Consider the following 12014-nt stretch of genomic DNA (forward strand, 5'->3'; position numbering starts at 1 on the left):
GTGTCCAATTTTGTCCAAAAAATATTTGTAGTGTTTCTCTCTGGCTGAATATACAATCACGTACAGAGTTTGACTCATGTACCCTAGATTTTTTATGCAATGTTTCCAAAGTATTCTTATATTGCTTGAAAAAATATGGGAACTGTGACTCTATTGGTGAACTATATGGGAACCCCAGACATCATTTTAGGACTATCTCAATCGGCAGTGCAAAATAAACACATTACTGCGAGTGAAAAAGTGTTCTCACAACAACACAGGAGCCACAATGACTCACGCGGAATCGTACATGGCACCGGGGACGCAGAAGGCACAACGGCAGTCGTGCACCTTGGCGTGCTTGAGCATGTGGTCCTTGCGAATGAAGCCCTTGCTGCAGACGTGACAGACGTATGGCCGCTCCCCAGAGTGCAACATTTTGTGGCGGGCCAGGTGTGCTCTGTTAGTGAACCTCTTGGGGCACTCGTCGCAAGAGTGCCGTTTGCCGGCATCGGCTCCAGCACCGTGCTCCAGGAGGTGGGCTCGGTATGTCGTGAGATCAGGGAGCACCGCCCCGCAGAGCTCACACTCTAAGAATGTGCCGCCAGAGTGGGAGATGACGACGTGCCGCCGCAAGGTAGTGTCATTGTCGAAGGACACACCACAGACGGGACACACGCGTGCCAACTCGGGGGAGCCGTCCGGCGAGGCGACCGTCGCCGTAACTGAGGGAGTTGGAGGAGGAGAACGTTTCGACTCGGCTGCACATATTGTGATGCCGGGGTACTGAGACTGCAGCTTCTCGATGTGTCGGGGGAGAAGAACTGCCTCGCCCCTGCACTGACCGGCCGTGACGGGCATCGACTGTGGCATGCCAGACTGCGGACGGGTCCGACTCACACTGTCACGTAAATTCCTTTCGCAGACCATCTGTGGCACGATCCGGTAAGCATTCTGTCTGCCATTCCTGAAAGGGGTGTCATCAGGGGGGAAGGACGAGACGGTCTTTCGCGCAGTACCGCCTGTACCACTACTGTCAGGCGTGACAGTAACTGCAGAACTGGTAACACTTGTAGTCGGTACAGACAATGACTGTGAGCTGTCGCCTGACCTACGAGGATGCACGAGCTGCTGCTGCTGCTGCTGAAGGTGTTTCAGGCAGAGGTCGTGCTGCTCCTCCTGCTGTATTCGGTGCCGTATTTTCTGCTGCTCGTACACTCGGTGCTGGTACAGGTACTGCTGCTGCTGCTGCGAGTGTATCATATCCCATCTCATCTGGAATGCGAGGCTGTCCTGTGGACCATCAGGTACCCACGGTGGCTGGCAGCACTGGGACCCGAACAGCCTGGGCACATCGTGTCGCTGCCACTCGTACTCGTATGAGCAGAAAGGCTGTGGCATGTACGCCGGTGCTCTGCCTCCATCTGGCATCAGTTGTGGCTGCTGCAGTGTTGGTGGGCCCACCTGATATTGACAAACATTTTATCATATTAGTAACTTAAAAGTTAGAAATATTTTTGTTAGTAATATAAAGTAGCAACTTATGTGATCCAAGTTTTGTCGTACAGGTTTACTTGTCAGTACTTCTTGAGTTTCAGAACAAGACTGCAAAAAATTCGAGATGTACAGAAAATAGACACTCTGAGTTTCGATTCGTAACACGGGCAGTGGCCCGATTGCAGAGTGCACGACTAGTGGGCAAGCATGTCAGAAAACGGCATGTAACAGAGTGATGCATATGGTCATGTCCTCAAATTTGCTAAATATGAGTCTCTGTGATGGTTCAGTGATGTTCTCATACCGAATGTCAGGTGAAAGCTCCAATAGACAAAACAATTCACAGACAGTACGACATATTCTGTGTGTCTCGCTGCTTATATGTTGTGAAGAAGATGTGCTGGCTGGTACCACCAGCACAGGTGTGTCGCTATCGTTTGCCGGGAGCCCTGAAAGTCGACAACATTCGAGAGCACATAACTGCAGCTACCGTTGGGCACATTCTACACAAACATTTGCATGTAAAGCCGTACCAGCTGTAGCCATTGCTATTTGGGATAGTGATCTTCCTTCTGACTTTCAAAATTACTTGCAGTGACTGCTGGAGGAAGGCTTTTTCAGACAAGCTGGTTTCCAATGAGAAAACCATGTTTTGTGTTTCTGGAAAGGTGAACCATCATAACATGCACATTTTGGGGCACAAAAATCCACATGAGATTGTGGAACACACTTGTGATGCACCTAGATTTAATTTGTTTGTGCCATTTGGTCTTCAAAACTTTACAGACTCTTTTTTCAGAGACAAATGTGACTGATTTTGTGGACCTGGATATGCTGCAGCATTGGAATATGCCACAATTACAGCAAAACAGAGGAGAAACCATTTTGCAATAAGACAATGCTCCACCAGACTTTTTTTCAGATGTTCACGACTACCTCAAGGGCAAACTACCTCAGCATCAGAGTAGATGTGCATTTTGACACTTGTCTTTTTCACCAGCCACTCTAACATTTTTCGGAGGAAAACTGACAAATTGATTGGTAAATCTCTCAAAAAGTAAAGTATGATGCCAAAACAAAGTGTTTTTAAGAACTGTGAATTTCATGGTAACAGATTTTTGAATAAAGGAAAACACTGTGTTCAACATGTGGCATGTGAAGTTACTGACAATGAAATACAGGCAAACTCGTTAGCATCCGGCAAAAGATTAAAATAAAATGTTGTGATACACAGTTTTCTCAAAATGAAAGTGATGTAAGTGGGAGGTTAGGTTAGGTTGTATTTTGATAGATTTACACATCCTAACAAGGGTGTTAGATGAATGTGTGTGTTGTAAAATATGTGGAGGGCCAGTTAGTTTACTTGAAGAAAGTGAGGTATTAAATGGACTAGTCAGGAAACTTTTAATTAATTTTGGAATTCTGGTAAGTGTAAAGATAATTATTTTGAAGTAAATGTTTGGTGGTTTTATGGATTGAGAGCTATTGGCAAAGGACACACTGCCGCAGAAACAATGTGTGCCGTGATGAATATCCCTACAAAATTGACAAATATGCAGGATTTATTGGAGCTGCTGTGGACTCTCTTGCATTTGAGTCAATGAATGGTGCTGCAAACGAAGCTGTTGAAATAAAGTGAAATAAAATGAACTGACATACCAGTAGCTTTCGGCACTTGGCAGAAGCGCGGCTACAGTTCTAAGAAGTCTGTTGCTACGGTGACCAGTGTGGATAGTGGAAAGGTATTTTCAGATCTTAGCCAAACATTGTTATAAGTGTAAATCAGGGAATGAAGAAGGGCATATCTCTGACAGAAATTATGAAGGGACAAGTGGTGGTAAGGAAGCCTCTGCAGCTACTGAAATTTTTAGTCGATCTGTGAACGAAAGGGGAGTGTGTTACACTAAGTTCTTAGGTGATGGAGACTCAAAAGCATATAACAGTGTAGTAGCCGCTCAGCCTAATGGTGAGAAGATTATCACAAAACTGGAATGTGTTCATCATGTCCAGAAGAGGATGGGCACCAGGTTGAGGAAGTGGAAACAAAGTTTGAGAAACAAGAAAATTTCTGATGGTAAAACCAAAAAACCAGTACACCACCTTTGCCCTCCTCGACCTGATTCATGGTGCAATTACAGCAATGCCCAGTACTCAAACAGTTCAAACAGCCATAAACATTTCATTCCAGCAGCAGTCATGGCTATCATAAAACCTATTTACAGAGAACTGGCAAATCCTGAATTACTGAAGAAGTGTCTGCATGGTCAGATTCAAAATCCCAATGAGTCATTCAATAATCTTATATGGACTCGCTTACCAAAAAAAGGTCTTTGTTGGAATGAAGACACTGAAGTGCAGGGTCAGTCATACTGTTATTGCTTTTAATGATGGCAACATTGGTAGGGTGAAAGTGCTACAGCATATGGGAATTAATCCTGGAGCAAACAAACTGTATCAGACAACTTGAACAGATGGACAAGGTTTGCATTGATAAAGCAAAGTATACAGCACAGTTGGCCACTAAGGAGTACAGAAAGAAGAAACAACTTAGAAAAATATCAAGAGGATCATATACAGTATGGTGTAGGGTGCTTCTCAGTGACTAAAAATAAAAAAAAGCATAAATTAAGTGAGTTAAAGTCTTTTGAAACATTATAGTTCAATTCTTTTATCTTGGCGGCTCGCGCATGCCCGCCTAGACGCGGGAGATTGCTGCGTTGCCAGTTGCACACGACGCACGCGCCAATAGAAGCAGCACCATAGTATAGCATAGTTCGCAAACTTACGTTTAGGGGGGAGCGCGCAGTTCATGAAGTAAAGCCCCCACGGCCGCATTAACCCTTTCGCTGCTACAAAGACGTGCTCCCTGCATTCCGCGCTGTGGGCGATTTCGTCACTGCACTGCTCGCCTGTGCAGACACATTGTGTTCCGACTGCTTTGACACACTTTATCATTCGATTCCAGGAAAACTATTTGGCTCAAAAATTAGATTTTTACCTATCTTCTTTACTGATACCTTCCCCCCCTAAATGACTTAATTTTGTTTCGATGTTCAACGCAGTTATTATGCAGCATTAAATATAATAAACCATTGCACGAAATTTTTAAGAGTTTGCAGAGGTCAAGTCCATAGAGTATACTTTCTGGATGGTCAATTTTAATTGCCACAATGTTGAGAATGAAATGTGGACAAGATACCTACATATTTCATTTAATTTAAGTACCACATAAGTGTTGTATGTAATATTGAGAAATATTCCACCTTTCCCGACTATAACAAAAGTTTTACTTACACTGGGCGTGTTTGGCTTTATTTGAAAGCACTTTGATCAATCAAAAGGAAGTAGACAAAATACATTAAACAAAACTGTGGACTTACAAAAACATTAGGACTTGAATATACCGTCTGTCAGTGAAGTGCTCAGAGCTATGTCAAATATAATTTTGTGTGTGGCACACACAAACAGCATTTATTTGCTAAAACACTGATGAGCCAACACAAACGTTGAATATTGTGCTACCGCAGCACAAAACTACGAAAGGTGACTTGGCAATGGAGGACACAAAATACAGTCCTTCAAAAGAGAGACGCACGTCTGGTCTAAATAAGTCGCTTATTACAGTTGCAGAAGAGGGACATATTTCAATACCATTGGTAAAACTGCGACTGTGGAACAAAAACAAGAAATAGAACATGAATACCATTGTGTATGTGCCATACCTTTCACCGATGGAAGTGCTTTAAAATAAAGCCAAAGGCGCCATGTGTAAATAAAACTTTTATTAGTCGCGAAAGATGGAATATTTCTCAATATTACATATGACACCTATGTGGTACTTAAATTAAATGAGATATTGTTATACAGTAAATATTATATGAAATTTAGGTATCTTGTCTACATTTCATTCTCAACATTGTGGCAACTAAAATCGACCATACGGAAAGTATACGCTATGGACTTTTACCTCTGCAAACTCTTCAAAATTTCATGCAATGGTTTACTATATTTAATGTTGCACATCAAAACAAAATTAAGTCATTTATGGGGGGAAGGTATCAGTCAAGAAGACGTGTAAAAATCAAATTTTTTGGCCAAATAGTTTTTGTGAAATCGAATTATAAGTGTGTCAAAGCAATGGGAACACCATGTGTCTGCACAGGCGAGAAGTGCAGTGATGACAAAATCGCGCACAGCGTGGAATGCGAGGAGCACGTGTCTGCAGCAGCGAAAAAGTTAATGAAGAGACAAAGCACTAGAAATTTCATTCAAACGAATAAAATTCATGAAGTAAGGCACTCCAATATTGGTTTTAAATAAAGAAAATTTTACGCACCACACAAGGTTTGAACTCATAACCTTTCACTTGGCAGCCCAACACCTTAACCGTTCCGCTACCTCAGCTCATCGAATAGTTAAACTCCATAAGGAGTCTAACACCTCACGCAACTACTTATAAACACTGTTGGTATGACTATGAATTACTCACGCTTCGTCGAAGTACAACAGGAAATAAACAATTACCGCTGTTCTTTATTGCGAAAAAGCAGTTCGTGAGATTGAAACAAACACCTTTCCTTGCTATTGCCTGAATTAGGAGTCTTATTGCTTGTTTGGTTTAATTAATTAATAGAATATGAAGCAATTGGTATAAAGAATGCTTTTTCCAAACTTTCTATAAAAGAAAGTCTGCTATCAAGACATTGCTTTTGTTCTATTACTTTATTTATGACGGAACGTTTCTAAATCTGAAGACACTCGTCCGTGCTCTGCACTGCAGTCGAGATCTGGCAACGTCGTTCTCTGTTCATTGGCTGACTGTGTTTTGTGACGTCAGATGTGCAGAACGAACCTAAACTCGGCCGCCAAGATATATGATGCGCACTTTAGAAGCCGTTCCTGAAAATTTACATTTTCTGTTAGAAACCACTTTGAGTACAGTATTCAGATTTTCAGGGAGTAATAACATGCATATCCTGAGTCTAATGAACTAAAAGAAGAACATAATGTTATGCATAATTAAAACTATTTAGGATAATGTACAAAAACAAATTTTAACCATTTAATTAAAAAATTATATTTCCGAAAGCAGTGGCTGAAATGCAATTAGTGTAACTCAGTAGACTCAGATCATAGAGTTTAACGTCCTGTTAAAGTTCCATGACAATGGCTACGGTGATTCCTGATATACAGGGAAACCAACTCACTAAATTTAAAGTTTATCTTCTGTATGTTTGCAGTTTTCTCTGCAGTTTCTTCAAAACTGCAGTTTCTTCTGAAAGCTCAGAGGCACTTGTGAACAATTGAGGCTTTACTTTTTGTATACCATCTGTGACACAATCGCACCATATTTCACAACACAGTAACCAACCATGAGCAGTCAGTGGTTATCTTGAGAATGAAGGCATAAGCTGCATGTGGTTTTTGTTGCATTGTAAACAATAAAAGTAAAATCAGTCTATTAATAGTCGAGACAGTTTTTTGTCGTATGTGAGAGCAAGTTTTTCTTTACTAGTTTCCATTTGTTGAGTTGCCACATCACCTAACACAGATTATTCCAGGTACAGCCAAACTATCAAATTTTACCAACAATTATAAGTTGTTCTACGCAATTCCGTGCCATGCCATGTCATTATGTGATAACCCTATATATATGGGCAAGTAAACTTAAAAATGATGTCACTAGAATGTGATATCTACAGATTTTGGCAGCAAAAAAGAGATCACTTTTCAAACTAGATGCTCTCCACACTACGGTCATTCTTGACTGAAGCATGACATCCTGAGAAAGTCTGCGAAATATGAGAAAGGCGGCAAAGTACTACATTGCATTGAAATTAGTAAAAAGCAACACAAAACTGAATATTCAGTGCTGGTAGATGAAATGCCTGTGTGGAGATAAGGATGTCTAATTACGTATTAACAAGATTCACGTTGTCCGTCGCACTTCACATAGTGTAGACAGGGAACTGTCTGCTAGGCATGCCCGATGTAAAACTGACTGGGCACAGCCCATGCTGCCTGAGTTGTTGTTGTTCTCCGGGCGGAGGGTGTGGCCGAATTCTCGCGTGCCCTCTGGTGGACGGGACTTTACTTGCGGCAACTACTGTCCGTGACGCACCGTGCCGATGTGTGCCTCCCACGATCTTTCTGGTGGCTACTGCACTCCTACTCCTTCGGGGGGTGAAGCCACTGTGATTCACTGCGTCGGAAGGTGGAGCGTTGTGCAGTAGCGATGACCTCCACATCCATTGGAACGCTGGAGTCAGGGGGATCTGCCAAACCTCGAGCCAGAACCTTCGAATACGGTTAAACGTGAGCCACATGAAGACGCTCCCGTCGTCCCACCACTGGAGCCCGGGACAGAATGGGCGACAAGCTGTTGAACTCCAGATCCCGTTCCACCTCGGGAGGGGCAAGACCCAGCAGCAGGGACGATGGGGAAGGCACGACCACAGGTGAACCAGCCTCCTGAGAAACCGGGCCTGCGAAGGGGGTCGGCTCTCGCTGGGGCATCTCTAACGATGGCGATGCTGGTGCTGGAGCTATTGGAGCCCGCCAAGGCTGAGAACCATCGCAGTGTGGCAAAGTCACAGGTGGGAGGGGTGGTAGCGTCCCCTGAGAAAACAACACGGGTGCCGGCAATGTGAAGACGGCACCTGAGGGGTCGGAGGGTGGGAACCCAAACGTGGACGTAGCTGATTTTGGTGATAACGCACCTCCCGGTCCCCCACCTGCTAGGTATAGAGCCGGTGGCCATTGCAACGCAGGACCACCGCCGGTACCCAACGTGGATTGCGACCAAACCCACGTAATCACACCGACATACCCGGTGGAAAGCCGGGTACCCCATTTTGCGAACACTGGCGAGGACCAGGCCAGAGGAGGTGCAGCAGAGTCCTAGGTTGGCACCCGTGGAGGAGCTCTGCGGGGCTGCATTTTCCCATCGGTGTGGTCCGGTATGCCGTCAGGAAAAACGTCAATGCCTCCTCCGCAGGAAATTCGTGCACATACTTTTTCATCTGCATCTTAAATGTGCACACCATGCGCTCGGCTTCCCCATTTGCTTTTAGATGAAAGGAGAGAGAGCAAACGTGCCGAATACTGAAGCACCTACAAAAATACCGGAAGGTCTGCGAAATAAACTGAGGTCCATTGTCCGATACCAGGGTGACTGGCAGACCTTCCACAGAAAAGATTTTTGCGAGTGCCTCGACTGCAACTTCTGAAGTGGTTGAGGAGCAGTGAACCACATATGGGAATCAGGAATAAGCATCAATGACAATGAGCTGAAAGCCATTGAGAAACGGGCCCGCAAAATCTATGTGAACAAGTTCCCATGCCTGGGTTCCAGGCGGACATGAAGAGAATGCTGACCTGGGAGAGGCCTGTTGGCTCGCACACTGGGAACAGGCGGCCACCAAGTGCTCAATTTCTCTGTCAATGCTGGGCCAGTACACATGTCTGCGAGCCAAGGTTTTGGTACGGGAAACACCCCAGTGCCCCTCATGTAATAACATGAGGACCTCCCTTTGCAAACGTGCAGGAACAACCACATGAGGAGCTGTATCATCAGTAGCCAGAAGGAGAACTCCTGCCAAGACTGAGAGGCAGTCTTGTAGAACAAAATAATTACGAAGAGGGTACGAGGCCCGGCCTGGAGGTCGGGGCGACCACCCCTGCTGAATGAGGCAAACCACTTGCCAGAGAACTGGGTCAGCTGCCGTTTCCCTGGCGACTCTAGAACTAGTGATCGGGAAGCCATCAACCGCTTGGCGGGACGCCACATCCAAATGAAAACACACAATCTCCTCCCGATCGAACTTAGGATCCGGGCGGAATCTGAGAGGCGGGGCCAAATAACGATATTAATGGCTTATGGTCAGTGATTAACTGAAACTTCGTGCCATACAGGAAAGGGTGAAACTTGGTAACAGTGTAGACAATGGCCAAAGCCTCTTTTTCCACCTGGGAGTAATGGGCTTGCGCAGGACTAAGAGTTTTAGATGCAAACGCCAGTGGCTGCTCGGAACCATCCACATTGCGATGGGCCAGGACCGCCCCCACCCCAAGGCGCTGACGTGAGGAGACCCTTCAAAGAGATGAATGCTCGCTCGCATGCAGGCAACCAATCAAAAGGAACTCCCTTGTACAGAAGGCAGTACAGAGGGCAGGCTATGGTGGAAGCCCTGGGAATGAACTGGTGGTAATAGGCAATGTTGCTTAAAAAAAGCTGTAACTCCTTCAGCGAAGTGGGCCGCGCAAGGTCGACGATACCTCGGACCAAACTTCGTGCTGCGGCCTGTGACAATTATGTCATTCAGGTAATTAATACAATGAGGGATTGCCGACGTGATGTGCTCAAGATAATGTTGAAATATTGCTGGGGCACTGGATATTCCGAAGGCCAACCGCTGGTACTGGTAAAGGCCAAATGGGGTGTTGACAACCACCGGCCATTTGGAGTCCTCATCAAGTGGTATCTGATGATAAGCCTCTGAAAGATCGATTTTCGAAAAATATTGGCCTCCTGCCACGTCGGAGAACAATTCATCAGAACGAGGCAAGCGATAGATGTCCACCACCAATTGGGAATTAATGGTGGCCTTGAAATCGCCACCAAGACGTAATTTTCCCAAGGGTTTCCCGACAATAACGAGGGGCGAAGCCCACTCACTAGAAGAAATGGGAAGAATGACTCAGAGGGCTGTCAGCCGGTCTAGCTCTGCTTTTACCTGAGGGCGAAGAGCCAAGGGGATCTGCCTCGTGCGTAGAAAATGCGGGAGAGCCGACGTTAAGTGAGCAAAGGCTGAAACACGTCCCAGGCCCTCCTCAAAGATATCCTTAAAGCCAGAGGTCAAAGGTTCCAATGATTGATAGGGAACGTCTTCGGAGACCAACTGTATGGTGTCTGCGATAGAAAAACCAAAAGCTTGAAAGACATCCAATCCAAAAAGGTTAGCGGAGCTCGCATCACTGACAACAATAAAAGTAAGAGGCCGAGTGACTGATTTGCAAGGAACGTCGGTAGTGAATTGACCCAGTGGGGGAATGAACTGTTTACCATAACCATCGAGACGCCAGTAAACTGGCGCTAACGGGGATGACCCAAGGTCGGAGTAAGTTTGTGCATTCAACAAGGAAACTGCCACGCCGGTATCTACTTGCAGTTGTAGTCGGCGCGACCGAACTGACACCTCGATAAAGAGTTTGTGTGCCGATGTGTCGGGAGCCTGGCCCGATGAAACTTCCTGAATGTCAACATCCATGTCCTCTGTACTTGCGTCCTTTGATTCATTTGAGGCTGAGTGGCAAACCTTAGCAATGTGTCCTTTTTTATTACATTTGTGACAACCGGCTCAACGCTGGGGGCACTCCGACCGATCATGATGTATATAGCACAACGCACAGGACAGTAACAGGGGCTGGCGGCCGGAACTCTGTTTACGCGCCGTGCGGGAGTGGCTGTAACGGCCGGATTGTACCATTCGCACGTCGTCCACCCCGGACGCAATGGACGCGGACGCGCCGCCCTGAACTACTGCGATGTCGCACCACGCTTCCAACTGTTGACCTGCGGTGTGAGAGACATCATACAATTGAGCAATGGACAGGACTTCCTCAAGGGAAGGGTCTTCCAACTGCGGGGCCCATTGCCGGACCTCCCTATCAGGGGCCGAACGAACAACGACGTCTCGCACCATAACGTGGGCATACGACTCTTGCAACTGCTCCGTGACAAAATGACACTTGTGACTAAGACCGTGCAGGGTAGCGGCCCACGCCCAGTAAGACTGATGGGGCTGTTTCTTGCATTGATAGAACTCGACCCTAGCCGCCACAACATGCGTGCGGCAGCGATAATATGAAGACAGCAATGAACACAATGCGTCAAAAGACCAGGACGAGGGTTCCTGCAACGGCGCTAGCTGACGCAAAACTTGATACAGCGAGGGAGATATCCAAGACAAGAAAAGAGCACAACATACCTCCGCATCGGCAACATGAAATGCCTGGATATGCTGCCGAAGGCGATGTTCATATGCGTCCCAATCCTCCGTCATCTCGTCATACAGGGGAAAGGGAGGAGGGAATGGCGCTGGAGAAGACTGCGTGGAGAGCAATGCCAGAAGCACTTGTTTCACGGTTGCCATGAGCTCCTTCTGCTGCTCGACCAAAACCCGCACTAAATCCTCCATGCCATGGGTAAGCTGCGAAACTGGAACAACGACACAACACGCAAAAGAACGACCCTACTCGTCGCCAATTGTGTATTAACACGGTTCACGTTGTCTGTCGCACTATAGTGTAGACCGGGAACTGTCTGCTAGGCATGCCCGATGTAAAACTGAATGGGCACGGCCCGTGCTGCCTGAGTTGTTGTTGTTCTGCCGGCAGAGGGTGCGGCCCAATTCTCGCGTGCCCTCTGGTGGACGGGACTTTACTTGCAGAAACTACTGTCCGTGACGCGCCGTGCCAATGTGTGCCTCCCGCGATCTTTCTGGTGGCTACTGGAAATTATATATGTCATAAAATAA

General features: G+C 46.1%; 1 protein-coding gene across 1 annotated transcript in view; it reads right to left on the reverse strand.

Moving 5' to 3' along the window:
* Nucleotides 1-273: 273 nt before the first annotated feature.
* Nucleotides 274-12014, reverse strand: part of LOC124616658 (hypermethylated in cancer 1 protein-like) — a 410590-nt gene continuing 398849 nt past the window's right edge. The window contains exon 12 of the mRNA XM_047144986.1: nt 274-1443. Coding sequence (XP_047000942.1) covers nt 274-1443 — 1170 coding nt within the window. The remainder of the gene's footprint in view (nt 1444-12014) is intronic.

This window comes from Schistocerca americana, chromosome 5 (assembly GCF_021461395.2).
Source record: "Schistocerca americana isolate TAMUIC-IGC-003095 chromosome 5, iqSchAmer2.1, whole genome shotgun sequence".
Lineage (NCBI taxonomy): Eukaryota > Metazoa > Arthropoda > Insecta > Orthoptera > Acrididae > Schistocerca > Schistocerca americana.